At 36.3% G+C, this 19,797-nt stretch overlaps 1 protein-coding gene across 5 annotated transcripts in view; it reads right to left on the minus strand.

Moving 5' to 3' along the window:
* MTA3 (metastasis associated 1 family member 3) overlaps window positions 1-19,797 on the minus strand; it is a 138,050-nt gene that overhangs the window by 100,156 nt on the left and 18,097 nt on the right. For all 5 annotated transcript variants that reach the window (XM_038131060.1, XM_038131059.1, XM_038131058.1 and 2 more), the window contains exons 4-6: window positions 14,773-14,899; window positions 1,658-1,721; window positions 527-644 (exon numbers count right to left, since the gene is read on the minus strand). In XM_038131060.1, coding sequence (XP_037986988.1) covers window positions 527-644; window positions 1,658-1,721; window positions 14,773-14,899 — 309 coding nt within the window. The remainder of the gene's footprint in view (window positions 1-526; window positions 645-1,657; window positions 1,722-14,772; window positions 14,900-19,797) is intronic.

A 19,797-nucleotide genomic window follows, 5' to 3' on the forward strand; every position in this document is an offset into this window, starting at 1 on the left:
GCTAGGTTATAAATAAATAAAATAAAATCTAAAAAACATAAGTGATTTTAAAGCTATGCCAAGGCTAGAAAGAGTTGTTTCAACCCTGCTACAAAACAGACAAGATGCTTTAAAGAAGGACAATTATTTCAAAATAAGGAGACACAAAGACCTGAATTCTCTATGCATTGTTTGATTTAAAAGGGAAAGAAATATCTTTTCCACTTGTTTTACTACATTGTCAGCATTTTTCAAATGGGTTGGTCCTTAACATCTTTTCTCAATGAAGCCTATATTAAATAACAAACCAGAGCATTAATTAAATAAACAAATATAAAATGCCTATGCATAGACTGGAAATGGACACATTTTCAACATAATATCTTTCTTTTCCCATAATATCTACTGGTGTTCATATATTTTCTCAGACCTACCATTTTACTTTGTCTGCCTCGATATATTAGCTTAGTTCAGAAAGTCAGCATGAGCAATAATGCAATACAAGAACTTTTATTTTTTTTTCACTACTCAGAGATCAAATATTTACCTTCCACAAGCATCTCTGGCACATCTGCTTGATATCTAGGCCCCACTCTGATTTCTCCCTTGTCTGCTAAAAGTGTTTTCAATGATGGATCATACACCAGTGAATAAAAAAAGGTATCCTAAAAAAAAGAGACATAATTGCAACAGCATAATAATTTTTAAAATTAGGTTTGCAAATTTTTAACATCTTCCATTTAGAAATTTGCATACTTTACAGAACACAGATTTGGTACATAAATCTTTATTTTATATAATACAGCTGTTTCATGAGTGCTTTTAAACGGCTAATTAAGACTTCTCTCATTGAAGGACTTACTTCAGAACACAGTAATAATTAAAAGATTCATAACAAAAATATATCAATGGATTTGAATAAGATTAATGTTAACTGCTTACTGAATTTAACAAGCTTGCACTCATAAGTATCTCAACCATACTGACTTTCCATTATAAAATAATCTCAAAAAAAAAAAAATAAAACACTGTCTGTGTAAACCCTTCTCAGGCACTAAAACAGCATTGGCAAATGCAGTCACATAAGTATAGGCCAAGTCCTGCTTTCAAAAATATTTTTACTGATTATCATTGATTTGGTGTAGGAATTTAAAAATAAACACTGCTAATTTCAGTAAGAAAACACTGCCTTCCTGATGTTATATTAAGACACTCCTAAGAAAAATGTGTTTATTTTAAAGGTATTTTGCAATCTTTCTAATTCTTGGGGAATCTTCTTCCTCTCTGGTAAAGATAAGTACCCTAAGTATCTTCCAGAGGAAGATGAGGAGATACTTTTCATACAATAAAAGAAATAAGGAGGGAAAAAAAGCACCATGTACTCTTTCAGTATCTGCTACAGGAAAACATCTCTATATTTTCATCTGTAAGATGTCATATTAATTACCAAATTAATTATTTTCTAAATACAAACAGATTCATAATAAACCTATCATTTAAGTGTGTCAATTAATTTTTTTTTCCAATAATATTGTTTAAATCAGTGTTGTGAACAACATAATTTTTCTAACCTATCATCCAAGATATGATTTTCAAAGTATTGTCTGCCCATTTGTTAAAAATACAGAGAGAAAAATAAACTTTTCCCAATATTTACTTGAATAGAAATCACAATTACCTCTTTCTCCAGGTATGACAGCACAGATTCTGTCTCATTCAAAAGGGCAACGCTGCATTTTCCCCTACACAAACATAAGCAATAGTTACTTTGTAAAAAGTTCAAATTTCAAGTAAAGAGTTACTTAAAAGACAGCAATCCAGATATACTTTAAACTTTTACACTAAAAATATAAAAACATTAAAATATGTAAAAATGAACATTACCATACTTTAATAATAGTAAAATTAACATAAAAGCAACAAAATAAATGGCTGTACTGATCCAAGCATTCAAATATATTGGAATTCCATCAAACTGGGAAATAATTTCAGTAATGGAAAGGCAAAAGAAGAGAAGAGGTACAATGGCAAACAATAAATACACACACAATTAACAAAAAGGCCTGGATTATAGAAACACCACCTCCAAGTGACTTATCTGCAGTAAGTTCAGTGTATAATTTGAAAAAAAATAACTCAAACTGGAAAGAATATAACACTTTACTTTTAAGGCTGTAAAAACAAAGCAATTTTCTCTTTTGAATGGAAATATTTTTAATAATGAATCATGGAATTCTCTTAGTTTCTTCTATGCCCACATTAAAATGCTAATGACCACTATTCTGTGCTGGCTCTTGTTGCCCAGTAGTGCAGACCTGCACACTGTAACATAAGTAGTCAATGCAATGGGACTTGGACCCCACCACCCTCCTCCCCTTCTCATCCTATATCCCCCAGCATTGCCTTGCCTCATTCCTCTGTCTCCAGCTTCTCTGCAGAATTATTTTCAACAAATGGTATTTTAAAGAAGTACTCATGGGTGTGCATGAAAAATGTTAAGTGTGCTGAATCACCTTGCTTGCAACTTGCATTTTTTATGTTATAATTTACAACAGAATTATCACTTATATATATATGTTCGTGTGTATACGTGTGTGTGTGTGTATATATATATACACACACACACACACACATATATATATATATATGAAGATATATTTATTACCCCTTACATACGGCACTGGTGTATTTCATGCACTAAAGTTTTACTCAGTTTAGCAGTTTAGTTGGTTTTTGCCAGGAGGCTCCTGTGGCCTTATACATCCAGCTACAGGAAATATGCCCAGAACTCCCATCTCCTATCTACCCTCATGGAACAGATCAGAACACAAATAGAGAAACTTGTTTGCAGAGACCTTCTTGATTTTAAGCTAACACCAAAATGGGTACTTTAAAAACCCCTCATTCTGCCAGGGAGTGCTGACTCTAAGCTCAACCAGAGGCATTAGAAGCAAATTGCTAATGGCTGATCATTAAGTGAACATACCCAGCTAATGTCTTATTCATTGCCACTGCACATCCTGGGAAAGAGGGGTAAGCCACACATTACACTCCTGAGTTTCTCTTCATTGTCATACCTGTCAGGAGAACGCCACCACCCAAGAAAAACTGGAAGAAGGGGAAGAAAAGTCTGACCACAATACACAACAGCAGAGGAAAATTCTCCTGCAGCAGAGAAGTAGGAAATCTTCTAGATACCTCACCATGTCTTTCTTTGAAGGTTTTATTTAAGCTTTTGGCCTTGATAGTTCCAGAGCATTCACTTCTAAAAACTAATTGTGTTGTAGCATGACGTCAGTTTTCCAACTTTATTAAAATAATTTTACTGGGTTTTTTTCAGTGTAAAAGGCTAACCAGGAGTTCATCTTTCCAGTCTGGTTCTATTCTATACAGCTCCAGTGTGCCCTCTCTCTCCACTACAGCCTGCCTTTATTTAACTTCAATTACCAGAGAAGCAATCATTGCTCCACTGCCATCATGACTGCAAAAGTATTTTATTGACCAACCTCATCTTTTATAGCTCGTCCGCTAAAAAATTCATTTTATTTCATTACGATACAAGATTAGTCCCTGCAGCATGTCTTCTAAGTGAGTGAATTTCCATCTGATGCTAGATTTCTTTGTACAGCACTTTAACCATCTAATGGCTGGAGTCACACAGAGGCAACACTTCGTATGCATATATGACATCTTGCATGGACTTGTGTCTCAATGTAGACAGTACTAGACCTACAGTAGACACTAAAATAAAAATAAAAAAACAACAACAAAATTCACGTTTGAAAACAAGTAATTTACAGAAGTCTTGATACTTTTGATTACAGTTACCCATTTCTGCAATCTAGAAACCTGCAATAATTAACAAAAGTGATTTAGAATCTTTACCAAATTCATAAAAGCCTACTGTTTATATAACTCCTCCTCTCCTTTGCCATCAGAGGAAAAGCTTCTCTATATAGTTGCAAGTGCTCTGCTGGACTGAACCGAGCATCTAGTTCATTGCATCATGAACACTGCACCCCTCTATCATGGATGCTAAGGTAATAACTTAAGTGAATATCGATTTGCAGTAATTTGCCCCTTAATATTCTCCAACCACCACTGCACTTTCCACCTGCTCTTCAATACTAATAATCAAATGCTCTGGAGAAAAAGTTAATGTCATTTAAACCACATTACAATGTGACTTGGGAGTTAGTTTTTTAAGGAATGTATCTGAGAACCCATAGCTTCTCTGGATTTAAAAAATAATATTTTCCTCCTTACAGTGTTCTGGAGCTTTATTCCTTAATGTTTTTAAATTATATAAGATAACTGGGAAAGATAGAGCTACATCAAAAAAAAAAAAAAAATTCAATATAGCAGCATAAAGTCTGACTCTTCCAAACTAGAAAGAGAAAAGAAAGGGGGAGCTAGCTACTTACAAAAATAAATGAAAGAGAGTCTATGCTGCATTGAGCAGATTATAAAATCAGTTACACACCAAAAAAATTATACTCTCTTTTTTCAGAAATCCTACTGTCTTTACATTCTGAGTATTATTTACATTAGTGGCATACAATGTCACACGTTCATTGTTCTGTTGGAGTCTCCTGCCTGAAATGCATCATTAAACTGAACTTAGGTAAAAATTACAAAGAATTGCCCAGTTTTTAAAAAAATACATAAATAAATAAAGAGCTGTCTACTATTTTTCCACATATGAAACCTTCCTCCTCTTATGCAACTCTGTTTCTCTGATTTAAGCTGTATTCCTCCAACAAGCAGAATTCTGACTTAACCGGCATCATCCAGGTGAATTATTAGTTAACAGCATCAGACGGTCTCGATGTTAAGATGACATGTCTGACTTTGATCTTTTTCTCAAATTAAAAATATTCAGAACACTTGTTTTTTACTTCCTACAGAATTAGGCAAAATTTATCTTGTAGGAATGTTGAAGGAAAGTTTAAGCAACCTCAGCAATGCACAAGTAACAGTAACCAAAAAGATAAGTTAGCTTTTATGTCTTCATTACAACTTGATTTTGATGAGATTAAGTTGTGCCTTCAGAATCCTTTCTGCTCTTAGATGTACTTCATATTTAAACTGGTCACAAATAAAGAGTTGCTCCATGAGCTGACAACAATCCCAACAAAACTTATTATATAATTAAATCAGCCAGCAACAAAAAGTAATTTAGGGGTCTTGCAGTAAAAGCAGACAATAAAACTCACCTATAAATATATGCTCATGGTATTGCCAGCTTCTGTCATATAAACCACTTAGGATTCAATTTCTTCTCCTGTCCTAGTAACCAGAGCCACAACTCATAACTTTTTTCTTTAAAGCATTAATCATATGAAAGCTCTTTTCACATGCTACACCTTCCTTCACTCTCATTTGTTAGAAGCTTTTGTCTGCTTGTAAATCTCTTTTGTATGTTCCAGATGACTTCACCTGAGTTGACAATTCCTGATCATTTACATCCATCAGCTAAGGGATGCCTGACAAGCTATTTTTCCACACCTACAGCCTCCTTCCATACCTCAGGGAAGCCCTTCTGTTACAATACAGAAATGAGACTCACACTCTCTCCAGAAAAAAAACCCCAAAACTTTAGTTCTAAAGTGACTCAATGATTTTGTAGGAAAGGATTTCTTCAACACCCCTAGCAGAAACCCAGGACCATACAGTCCCATAACCAAAACTCTAACATCTACCGCCAAAACCTCAAAGCACAGAGACACTAATGAGGATTAAAAGGAAACTGTAAGAAATACCAGTTATCATGGCAGACAGAAGTTTCCTTGTGGGGAACACAAGGATTTGTTCCCCCTCCACCCCACCCTTGTTTTATGGAACTACTTTTCCTGGGATGGGTGGGAGGCTGTTTACTGTGGGACAAAGAAAAGGAGAATTAAATTCTAAAAAGTAAGTGACAGCTTTGTGAGACACTCATAGGTCAGACTGTCTTGGACAATTTCAATATGGAGCTCGTGAAAATCAACACTCTATGTGAGATGTCAGCTACCATATCAGTCCTGAAGGACAGATTTCACAGAGAGTAAGCTGAGGCAAGACCTAAGAGATCTTGAAAACTAAAGATAAAACATGCCATCTTTCAGTGAGACCCAATGCAGGAATGAAAAGCATGTGAGAACTTACTTCAGACAAGAATGTGACAACAATCACTATGTAGATGAGAGAAGGACAAGACTGACCTTACTAATCTGTTAAAATGAAGGCAAAAGATGATGATAACCAGCTCAAGAGTTTAAGTAGCATGAAAAAAATTGTACCGAGGGTATTATACCAGACAATGTTATCAAAAGATTTCAATAAAGTCTGGTTAAACAACCTTGACCAAATTGCCCAGAAGACAGAATGAAATGCCTTCTTGTTTGCACAGTCTAGGTAATTGTTATTTAATGAGCTTTTTCTTAAAATAATCAAAAATATAGATTAAAATCTTTATGAAAATTTTAAAAAGCTGACGCAAACACTTATATTTTAAAACTATCAAAATTAATCAAAATCAACAGCAACTGCCTCATCTTTTACAGTGCCTCTTCATTTCAGCCCTAACTTTTATACCAGTGGAAACCTCTACAATTCCAGTTCTGCTGTTCTTGCAGGCTATTTCTTCATGTTTTCAGCAGGTGAGTAAGACAGCCCATGAGACACAAACTTTTTAAAACAGAGATTTCTTGGAAGAAGAGGTATGTAAAAAAATAAAAATTACAGAAAGAAATTACAAGAAACAAAATACCTGCTGCCTTTTAACTAGTATGAATGATAAGACAGGAAAAGGCACCTTCATGGGTTCAGTACCACACCAACAAAATCTATTGGAATGCAGATGTAGCCTGGGTGACAATGATGCAGTGCAAGAACTCTCAGAACTCATTGCTCTGGGTTTTCACCAAGTCAATGAAACTTTATATGCATTGCTAATTCAGATACAAGCTGAAGAAAGAAAAACACATGTGCAGTCACGACCCCAAAGACTTAGAAATAACAATTATCAATTGCCCTCCAGAAAACAACAGAATTATGTTGGATAATTTTGTACAGCTATATACCAATTGTATCTTGATGATCTGCATCAAGAAATGTTAGTGTCTCAGTAGACATTCAGAGCACAGAAGCATGAGTCACTAGCTAGACAGTCTGAGAATAAAACAACAGGAAAGAATATTAGGAAATATTATGCTGGTGAGAAAAATCTGATTTGATTTTAACATATGCTGTTACTTCAATGGCAATCAGAGATTAAACTCAAATGAAGGTGCATAATGAAGAGGGATAGAAAGGAGCAGGTGCAGGAGTAGAACTCCAGAGCAATATTTTGCACATCCAGCATAAAGTGAGAAAGAGGGGGGGGGGGGGGGGGGGGGGCGGCGGGAAGATACAGATAGAGTTAAGGAGGAGAGAGCTACCTGAAATAACAATACTTTTTTTCCCTGAACTGTCTTAAATGAGGAAGTGTTTTGAAGATTTCCTATCAAACACCCACTTTGATCCAAGTCTTGATCCCTTACAAGCAGTCTACACTACAATGATGATCACCAAACCACAGAGTGGGAACAGTGGAGTCCAAAGAGCTCCTACTAATTATATGAAATTGATTCCCCAGTCACAGCAAGCCAGACTGAGTACTTGTGTATTTTACTTTGAAGCACAATTTAAGGAACACAGAATGATGCTGACAGACACATACCCATGTCTTTATAGCAAATTTCAAATTCTCAAGACTGAAAAGAGATTAACTGGGGAGCAAACTATTGCATAACACTAAAACCAAACAAAAAAAAAATCATCATAGTGATTTAAACCTGTAATAGATCCCTAACTACTATCTGACTTTTAAAATATTCAGTCAATATCTAGAACTGACAAAAAAATCTGCATTGTATTGATTTATAATTAATTGGCTCAAGTCTGTCTCTGTCCATTTACAGAGCCATAGCAAACATGAGGAAGAAAACTCAAACAAAAACCAAAAAATATTTGATAGGTGACTACTACTGGGATCTGCGCCTCTGACAAAGTAATACCAATCTTCTAAAGAATACAAGATTGTGCATCTATGGCCAAAAGATAAATCAATAAATTTGATATTATCTGATTAACACACACTTGATCAAATAAAATCAAAACCAGAATGAACAGCAAACTAATTTATGCACATCTAAATGAACTAGTAAATGCCTGGCATCTAAACATGTGCATAGATCATATGGATGCATGGCCCAGGATTTTGATACTGCATGTGGCTTTTAGTCAAAACTTCAAAATTTTAATTTTAATTTGAGCTGGAGTGCTAATTTTGTGCACTCCAAATTGGTTAAGATTTATCGACAGTCTCCTGAAGCAATCATGCCCAACTGACATGGATTTTAAAGTAATTAAAAGGTAAATATTTTCTCAATGTGGCCACAGTAAAACTTTGTATTTTGATATCTCAAAACAAGCATAACTGTAGATGTACTTTCTGTAAACTGGAAACTGCATTGTTGCAAACTCAAGTCATTGATATTTTTTCTCTAGGGATTCATTCATGCTAAAAAGTAAAAGAATTGTTGCCTTTTAGCACAGCAGCAGTGATGCACATGAACTGAACAAAACCCCAGGAAGCCGGTTAGGAATGATTTTCCATACATTCATTAAACCATTTAGGTTGCAGAACACATTTAAGATCATCAAGTCCATTACAAGCTGCCCAGCTCAGAAGCAATGCACATCACTCCAAGCAACTGAAAATAAAAGTTTTGCACCCTGTGAAAGGCTCGTACTTTGTAATTATGTCACTACAGAGAAATATGTACTGATTTTCAGGTATTTATGTGACAGTTTTCTACTGATAAATACACTTTTTCTTACACTATTACTAGTACTGGCAATTGATCACATACGAAAATAGGATTCTGTCTGAACTGAATTTTCATTTAATTCGGTAAGAATAATTTGAATTCTACTGGAAAAGGAAAAAAGAAGAAAATAGTCAGACATGCTTCAAAAGTCCCTTTGCTCCAAATAAACTCATTACAGAAGGGAAGAATACCTTGCTTAACAACGTAAATGATTAGGTAAGCATATGCCTATGAAAACAAATTCACTCCTTATCCAGTCTGATTTATGCCAGAAAATAATCAGGCTTTTAAGGATCATACTAAGCTTTTTAAAAGTAGCTAAAATTTGTATATAAACACACACACCCTGTATGCAGGAACTCCTAGTTTCCCAGGAATGCCAAAACTAGAATTTAGTGGTATTACCTCAGGATTTCTAAAGTGCCCTGTGTCTTGAGAAGTAACACTATAAAATGACCTGCCATATCTGTCTTGAGCTTCAGAGCATTTGTTGCATTTTGAATGAAGGAATCCCACATTCAGAAAAAAAAGGATTTCTCTACACCTTAGTTGTATCACACAACTTTCTTTTTTGCTGTTATTTCTTCTTCATGATTTCATCAGGATTCACTAATATTGATACTTCAAATAACTGAGTCATTTATAACACATTTAAGGTTCCAGTTTGTAACATTAACATTCTTATAAACTGCACATTCTTAAGCTACTTTTTCTTCTACGTCTACAAAGTGCTACCAAGCAAAGTTTCTTCAGTCTACCCAAGAGCAAGGGTACCATTTAACAACCAAAAACACAACCACCAAAATAACAAAAAAACACCATCACCAAACAAACAATTAAAAATGAACAAAACACCAAACTGAAAGAAAAATTAATGCTGTGTTCTGAATTCCATTAATGATCAGAATAATGTCAAAAGAGGGAAACCAAGATCCTTATAGACTGGTACTTTAGAAGTTTAAGTACACTTTTTTGTATATTTACATGTAAAAATATGCAGACAGTACAAATTGCATAATAAAAATTTAAGAACTCTTCTCATGATCTGACTGTTAGGATGCTCTTTAACATCACATATGCACAGGCACATTCTCCCCAGTCATATTAATCAGCTTTTAATAAAACTATCTTATGCAATCACAATTTTTAAAAGGCTCATGAAGACCTTTCTGTGCTGGAACAGAAGTAATAAACCAAGCCATGACCATCTTATGATAGTTTTGAGGGCTCTTTTGTTGGGTTTCCATTTTGTTTGTCAGTTTTTAAAATAGAGGGTACGTGTAAGAATATTTCAGAACCAATGCTCAGAAAGCTTCTCTTCAGTAGGTGCATAGAAAACTTGAATTTGCTGTTATGCCAAGCAACAAACAGAATCCTCTAAAAAAACATAAAAAACACTTCATTTATCCAACTGCATTCCCCATTAAAGATTAGGGTGTAAATTTACTACAGTTATTTCAAGAAACCCCATCATAAAAAACCTCTCTATAACATACAGATATCCTACATAAGCAAATGAAATGCAAGAAAAAGAATATTTTATTTCCCTGAAGGTGGTAGAGGTCTTTACTGCTGTATAAAGCAGCCCAAAAGATTCACACCTGCTTCTATTATAGCATCTGAGAATGCCTGACTTATGTATACTTTTCAAACTTAAAATATAATCATCATCATCTTACATAAAAACTCCCCTATCCCAAGACTGGAACACCAAGTAAGCAAACAAGATATAAGCAAAGATGTTAAAATGGTAAGAAGAACCTTGATGTATAAATAAATTCTTCTACACAATTCATAATAAATATTTAACTTTAGAGCAATTATTAATAACCTTAGACACTAACGCATCTTTTACAACAATCTAAACCTGTTTAATACCTATTAACACTTGAGAGCTTAAGTATGAAAAATAAATTTAAAGTCCAAATCACAAGTCAGATAACCCAATGCATCTCCAACAAGATAACCATCTGCAGATTTTATACAAGAACTCACTTTTACCACATGTTAAGTTTTATGGTGAATTTTGCAACACTGGCAGATAATTTCAACTTTCTGACTTTCTGACACCTTTCACCATTCTTCTTCCTGTTACTTTTCATGCCTTTCCAAAATGCTGTATTTGGTAATGCTCAAACCTCTGAGAGCCCAAGTACCCAGCACTGGCTCAACTCAGCCCCTCTCTGGGATGGCACCACTCACAGGAGCCACCTGCACCGATCCTGGGGGCACTCCCTGTGTGACATTAATGAAGGAGACTGGCTCAGGAAGCCCGGCAGGCAGGACAACTGTGACAAGGACACTGGGATTACAGAGCCTGGCAAAACTGCATCTGCATCATGCAGGGATTAGGAAGGAAGGAGATAATCCACTGGAGGGGTGTTACTGACTGCACACATTTGAGCAGACAGGGGAGGCAATAATTTCACTTGTAACTTGACAAGTAGGCAGGAAGGTAACAAGCCTTGTTTTTGATCCCCAGACTGATACATGAGCTTGTTCTGTGCCACACACCACGACTCCAGGACAAGCTAGGTAATTCCACCTTCTGAAACACATTCCACTTCAAGAACTCTGTCCAGAAGGCACCATCGCCACATTTGATTACTACACTACCCACTTCTGATTATTTTCTAAATCTGGCTCTCTGGGGTTTTTTTATGCCAAAACTTTTACTGCTCCCTAAAGCTACTGAAGTTGCATAGTGACATCTAATTTAAAGGGGAGACAAGATGAAGTCTAAAAAAATCCCAGCATTTCTAACAAAACAAATTACATATCAAAACAGTTACATATAATGTATATATAACAAAATAAAAATATCAGAATGAGGGATAAAATTGTATTTCACTATTACAAGAGCAAATATATTATTCAAAACCCAGAGTTTCAGACCAAAAAGCTCCAGAATTAGACATGCACATCAAAGAAATCTAATGCACTAAGATTACTGCAAGGTAGTTACTCTGGAGCTTCAACCATGAAGTAACAGCAACAGGTATGTAAATGAGACATCACTGTATTTGGAATTGTCAACTAGAACAAAAGCAACCTTAGCATTAGGGTTTTTTTGGAGGGAAAGATGTGTAATGTCCTCTAACATTCAGTTTGAAAAAGGTAAAAAGGGTAAAGTTAAGAAAATAAGAAAGACAAAACAAAAGCAGTAAAACCTTGTAAGTAAAAACTAAATAAAAACATACTAGGTAAAATTCTTTCACTCCTTCAATTTCAACAAAAATGCAGTTTGTCTCAGATACTTTTCTTGGCTGAAGATGTTGGGAAAAGGTCAAGATCTGTAGCTGTCAAAAAACCTCCTCCATTCTCTTAAAATCAACTTGAACTTTCTCCTCTTCCTTTCAGAGGGGTTGAGTTTTTGTGTTCTTACTCTGGAGAGAACTGATTTCCAACATCCAATCTCCATCTATACCATTGTACCATTTATTCCTGTAAATCCAGTTTTTCCTAAGGGCTAAAACTGTAAGTGCTTAGAGCAAAGGCCCACATCATGGAGTTACCCTGGCTTTCATTGCATAAATATCCCCTAGCTTTCTATATGGAGGCAACCAACTTGGTAGACAAGTGACAGCAGAGAATGTCATTGAACCTGACTTCAGCAAGGCCTGCAGAGTCCCAGTATCCTTCAAGAAGATTGGAAACATTTGGACTAGACAAGTAGACAATAAGCTTGGAAAAAAATACCAGACTGGAAAGGCTGTGGTGAGTGATACAAAGTCCAGCAGGCAGCTGGTTACTGGGGGTATCCCCCAGTTGCTGACCCTGGGAAAAAAATATACTTTCAACATGTACGCAGATGATATTAAACTGGATTTGTTCACTCCTAAGATATGACAACTAAAGGGAGAAATTCTACTGCTTTGTTCAATTAGCTAATGAAAATATAGATAACTAAGATGGCACCAAGCTCTTTTGAGAGGAGGAGCGATAGGACACAAAGTAGTAGACAAAGAAAGTAAAATCCCAAATAGATGACCGGGGGAAAAGAATCACCGACATCAAACATCAAAACAGACTCTCAGAAAAGCTGTGATATCTGCATCCTCGAGTATTCTGGAGTACTGATGGAAGAAAGCTAGAGGAGTGCCACCTCCTCAATATTTCCATCCTCTTTAGAGGACAAGCTAATTATTAAAAGTTAAGAAAACTACTGAGAATCACAGAATGTGAACACAAGTAAGTAAAAGACCTAAGTAAGGAATACCAGGCATACCTTATAGTGTATTTGCCTTGTTGTTTCTTTTTAAAACAGAGTTTCAAAACATTGAAACATCAAGCTTGTTCCAGAATTTGTCTGCTAAAGGTCTCAGTAACACGTGACAGCACAGTCCTACAACATTCATCTGTTCTGAAAAGTAGATGCAAGTCATCACTCTGCTTTTGCCTGCTGTGCTGTGTGGCATGTACTATGAATTCACGTGTTTTTCTCCCTTCTTTGTGAACTATGTACTGGAGAACCTCTATTGTATTTGCTCCCTGAATTGTGAGGTGAGAAGACATTTACAATACTTCTTCTATGTAATCTTCCCTCTGCAAGGAGAATACCTTATTTCAATATCTAAATGTCAAAGTAAGTAAAAGAAACTGCACAGGATTATTATCTCCATGCTATAGTTGGAGCAGCAGAAAATTGACAGTTAAATGACTTTCTCAAAGTCAGAACAAGGAGCTGAATAAAGCACAAGAAATTAATACAAAAATTTCCAACTTCCAGTTTTTGTGCTGTCAGCAAGAGAGATAAACAACCTCTCATCTCTGTGGTGTCCAGTGGAAGGACCCAAAGAAATGGCCTGAATTGTGTCAAGAGAGGTTTAGGTTTGATATTAGAAAAAGGTTTTTGACCCAGAGGGTGGCTGGGCACTGGAGCAAGCTCCCCAAGGCAGTGCTCAGAGCACCAAGCTTGACAGAATTCAAGAAGTGTTTGGACAATGCTCCCAGGCACATGGTGTGATTCTTGGAGATGGTGCTGTGCAGGGTCAGGAGCTGGACTCAGTGGTGCTTGTGGGCCCATTCCAACACAGAACATTCCATGATTTTGTGATTTGCCAATAAGAGAAAAAATAAATACATACATAAAATGTGCTTCTCCTGTTGGACAATATGTACCTTTTTTTTGGCAACTTCTAGATACTTATGGTCTGAAATAGCTGGGGGCAGCTAGATGTGATAAGAAAATGAAAACTCCTTAAGAATGCAATGTAAGAATGCATTTTTTTCACACTAAATTAAACTCCCTCCATCACTGTGCTATTTCTTTTCCATTTCTAGATTCATCATCTCCTCGTTCCAACACAAAAAAGTTTTTCTGACTGCTAAATAGATTGATGACATGAGCACCTACGTCACTTACAGAAAGAAGCTGACAAACACTTTTTGAGCTTTAGCAAGCCTCTTCCTACATTAGCATTAAAGGAAATTTAAAACAATACTTGAAATGCTTCTGCAACATTTAGCCAAACTCAGTCATGACTTCTTCACATTTAGTGAAGTTGGGGTAATTTTAATTTTACATGCATGCTGCCCTAAACTGCAGATCTGATCAATGAGTCACTACCTCCTTTCCAAACCCATCTGCTGTTTTCCAAGCCAGACGAAATGGTCAAGCTTCTTTTGGTCAGCAGAATAACTAAAACAAATTAGCTCTTCCAAAGGAGTAACAGACTGATTTTCCACCAGATAATCAACTGATGCTATCAATAGGCAAGCTAGAGCTCTGAGACTCTTGCTCCTTCTAACACTCAACCATCAAATAACAGAAGGAAAAAACATAGGTGCTTCCAAAGCAGTTCACAGGACAACCTGGCCCAACTCAGCTAAGATTAGGGACATTGTTTAGCAAGGCTGAAGCAGTCCAGCAGATGGGCTATGGTCAGGCAATCCATCCAGCAGAACACCCAGAGAAATTGTATTTACTACTTCTTACCTGATATGCGTTGCTGGTAGGGACTCATACTGGCGAGAAAGGAAAAGCTCTCTGTGCTTCAACTGATGTTTCTGTTTATCAGTCAAATCAACCTCAATTGTAGTTTCAGACTCTTCTTCAACTTCTTCTGCAGAGAAGCAGAGCGTAGGTCGAAATTAACTGTGTTGCATAACATCATTGCAGCCATTTCATTTGACATCCCCCCACCCCTTAACAACCTCCTTTAGTATTTCAAAGAAAAGATGAGTTTAACAAGACTACAGTTTATGTAACTTGACAGAATGTTAAGTATTTTGAATTATGCACTTCTACTTCAACCCTTTAAAAAATTATGCTCCTCTCCTCTGTACTACGCATTGATGTCTTTCACACAGTTTAAGAAAAATCCTGTCAACATTACTCATTCTTTTTTTCATCTTCTTTCCTCTGTTTTTTTCTCTTGCTTGCTGGCCAGTTTTGGGTTTGACTTTCTCTTGCCAATATTACTACTACTAAAACTTTTACAGAAGTCCTGGAGAAAAGCACACTTTCTATGAACTGAAATTTACTAAACATAATTGAAGTCCAAGACTGCAAAATCAGGCTAAGAAAACTGAAAAAGTCTAATGTCTTCCACTATTTAACCTTCTTTGACACTGACAACAAATGCAGCAAATTTGCATAATAAAGTAAGATTTAAAGTTGTTTCTATTTTAAGCAAGACAGGAAGAAATAAAAGCAGACATTAGAAAGAGTCACATATAGAATTGAAGAGCAATGTTCCCAGTGCTTGCTAACATGTCACACAATGGCAGGCTCTCCAAAAGAGCTACCCTGAGATCTTGAGGGCTGAACTTCTAGTGGATTTTTGGGACATGTGGAACTTGAATCTGTACTTCCTCTAGCTTCCCAAAAAGGGCAAAAAGCCTCTCTGAATAATAGATGCAAAACTAAAGACGCTTTAAAAACTTCTTTAAGATTTGGCAACTTTCCACCTGGAAAATTATCCATCATCTACAAAACCAAGTGTAGTTTACAAAATGTTTCTCAGAAACTCAACAACAGAACCTCAGCATGAAATAGTATTTCATGTAGCTACCTACAACAGAGGACCTCAACCGCTCTACTAATAATAACCATTTTTACAACCAACCTACAAAGACTATTTCAAATTGAAGCCTGCCTGCATCCTCATAGCAACCACAGTTCTCTCCAAATGCAACACTACTACTTTTTTTTAATCATGCCTGTGTGTAGTTCATTCCACTTCTAATAGTTCTTTTCACAAAAGTGATATAAAAACATACCCTGATATAACCAACTTCTTAAAACCCAATTCCACTTGAAGTCTATCTTGCTGTACACACCCCTATCCCCTTCCCTGTTTTGGCATGTTTTGTGGAGAACGAGAGCAAGAAAACAAAAATTAAAACAAAAATTTCACTCATCTCACCTGACAACCCACAGCCTCATCAGGCATATGTACAGGTTCAAGTCAGACTATAACTCAATTCAGAATTATCTATTTATCTCTAATATTATTGTTAGAGATAAATAAATTTATCTCTATTTATTAGAGATACCATAATATCTCTATAATATATAAAGATATTATGGTATCTCTAATACTGACAATAAATAAATCTTGAAAGAAATCTATGCCAAGGTGAAGCATTTTTTAATTAGGCAAATAATTAATTAAAAATAGAAATTCATGCAAAAAGGTTTATGTTTTTGCTGGTTCTGGCTGGGATAGGGTAATTTTCTTCACAGTGGCTATTATGGGGCTGTGTTTTGGATTTGTTGATGACACAAGGATGTTTTTGTTATTGCTGAGCAGAGCTTACCCAGAGCCAAGGCCATTTCTGCTCCTCACCCATCAATGAGGAGGCTGGGGTGGCACAAGGAGCTGGGAGGGGACACTGCCAGGACAGCTGACCACAACTGACCCAGGGGATACCACAAGGCATCATGATCAGCATATAAAGCTGGAAGACAGAAGAGGGAAGTGGGGACATTTGGAGGGATGATGTTTTGTCTTCCCAAGTCACTGTCAGGTGTAACAGACCCTGGCTGTCCTGGGGATGGATGAACACCTGCGTACCCATGGGAAGCAGTGAATTCATTCCTTTGTTTATTAATTCCAATTCTTATCCTACCTGGGGTAGTGAGCTAACAGCTGTGTGGTGTTTTGTTGTTAGTTGGGGTTATACCACACCAATGTTTCCAGCAATTAACTTCTACAACTGTTTATTACAGTAAGTGACCATTACAAGCAACATTTTGATTGTCAGGTTCAAGCATTAATATTTCTTCCAGTTACCTTGGGTTTGGGGCTTTTTTCCTAAGTAATTTAGTCATCCAAACACAAGTTTGGTCGACATATCAAAAACATCTGACTGCAGATAAGGCACAAAACACAGGACAATATGGGCCATTTTAAAGTTGCTGCAGGAAGCCATAGATGATATTCCAGAGTTTAAAATGGCTTTAGACACCTATGATCATCTCAATATCTCCCTCAAGTAAGAATTTAAATTTAAAAAATTAAGAAGAAAATCCACCACCTTTAAGCAAATTTATTTCGCTCATCTTATATAAGCCATGAAAAAACACTCTGAGCCTAAATATGAAACAACATAAATTTTTCTGTTGCATTTTTAGAAATAAAACAGATGTTTTACACAGGATTATCTGACAAGCTAGGTAACAAGTAGAACAAACCATGGCCACACACAGAACAGTTCCATCCACTCAACACAATTTACCATTGGGAAAATGTTACCATTTCCTGCTTCAGCATTAAAATATAAACCCAACGTTAACACTAGGATTTAGTAAAACAAGTAATAATTCGTCCCAGCAATTGTACAAACCTGTACCAGGAAACGAAACTGGATAGCATAAAGAAGAGAGGAAGCTAAGTTTGCTTGGTGGCAACCCAAAGAATTATGCATCTGAAGAAACCTCCAGAAAGCTGCTTTTGAAGCAGGTTTTTGCAATTATCAGGCCTTAATACCCATTAGAAGGAAAGTGGTAACAACCTTGCAGAACTTACAGAGATCTCTTCACATCTTTGACTTGATTTACAGCACATGTGAATTTCATTTGCTATCCAAGGAGAGAGCAATTCTATCAAAAGGAGTGAAAAAAAAGGTACCTACAGGAAACCATAAAGCAGCACCAAGCTGAGCACATTTCAGCACTCAGGAAGGGAAGAAAAGCAATAGCTCAGAATGAGCAAATATTTTTATGCAGCAATATAGTGATGACATCCAAAGACCTCATTGTTCCATGATTAGAGTGACAAAAAAAAAAAAAATCAATTCAAAATTGCTCAGCTAAATATAATTTTGAACTCTTAGGTATGACTCCAAAGATTAATACTTCATACAATCATGTTTTGAAAATTACACACTTTCCTTTAGGCCTTGGGCAAAATTTAAGATAATGTTGTTTTGTGGCACTTCTCCCACCTTACAAGAAATATTTCATTATTTAAAGGAAAAATCCTAGTGACTTTGGTCATCTTTGGTCATCAGCAGGCATATCCGGTGAGCTTTTAAAATTTGTGGTCTATTTATTATATGTGGCCTTTCTGATCATCAGTGGTAAATAATTACTGTGATTCTGAAAATCGGAGTGATCTGATGGTGATACTTTCAGGGACAGCACAGCAACTTTCCCTTTCCCATCTGATATAAATGAGACTTAACTGACTCAAGCAACGGATACCAGAAAAGTTAAGCAACGGCTACCAGAAAGAAACTGTAACCCTCATTCATTTTACATATGCATCACCAGTTTTAAACAGGATGAACACTCTTTTTTTCCTCTTCCATTTAATTTGTGGAACTTCCTATTAGAAAATTGTGGTGTTAGAGAGCCTGAGAAAACTGTCCATGCCACCTAAACTTTGTATACCATATCTCTGTTTATGTGATGAGTCAAGCTTGCAATGAGGAAGAATTGCTTGTTTCTGCAACTAAAATGAAAATAAACTGAGGGCAAGTCTCTAGAAATAGACTACTTCTATTTAATAAAAAATTCCTCTTAAGTAACTTTTTAAAAGTCCTGAAAGACATTTAAAGTTTTAAATGCAGCTCCAACAACTGTATAGTTAACCATCAGCTAGCAAAGCAAGGTCAATTCCTTGGACATACTACTCTCCCTTAACTAAATCAAAATAATCCCTCATGTACTCTCTTTGTGTACTGCAAGAGAGTAAGAGAGATTAGTTTAAACATTGAAGACTATCTTCAGGGAGGAGAAGTAAACCTTCAGTATTAAAAGAAAGGAGAAAGTTCTCTCTATTGCCACCAAAATGCTGACAGCATTCTTTCCAGCTAGAGTTGGAATATGGAAATTCAACCAAAAATCATGGAAACAGAGTAATTCAGGCTGGAAGAGGCCTCAGGAGGTCCCTTGCAGAAACTATACTTCAAAATAGGCTCAGCTGTGAGGTCAGTCCCTGGTACTCAGTAATTTAAAATCTCTGTAGACAAAAGACCACATAAGATCTCCATCCCACAGTAATCGAGAAAAGCTTCCATGTGTATTTAATCCGAATCACTCCGGTTTCAATTTAGTCACTGCCGAGAGTTCAACTATAACCCCCATATGGTTATATATAGGTCTATAACCCCCATAGGCACTGGGAGTCCACCTCTTCTCCAAACTGAGAAAGGTCAATTCCAGATAACTCTCCTAGAAGGGCAAGTGCTCATCATGATGGTTTTTGCTGAATGCATTCCAATTTATCAGCAACTTTCCTTTTATCAGGAACCTAAAACTGGATGCAACCTAATTCGATGCAATGCAATGGGTGCTGAATAATCAGGGAGAATAATCTCTTACCTTGATCTACTGGCTATGTGCCTGGTGATACAGCCTAGGATACTCTTGACCAAGTCCCTTCCTTGTCAGGGAGTTGTCTGCAGGCAGCCTCAGAGCCTTTCCTGCAGAGCTGCTCCCCCAAGCCCCGCTGTTCTCAGCTTATGCTGCTGCCAGGAGCTCTTCCCTCCTAGGTGCATTTGTCCCTACTGA

Source organism: Motacilla alba, chromosome 3 (genome assembly GCF_015832195.1).
Source record: "Motacilla alba alba isolate MOTALB_02 chromosome 3, Motacilla_alba_V1.0_pri, whole genome shotgun sequence".
NCBI classification, from domain to species: domain Eukaryota; kingdom Metazoa; phylum Chordata; class Aves; order Passeriformes; family Motacillidae; genus Motacilla; species Motacilla alba.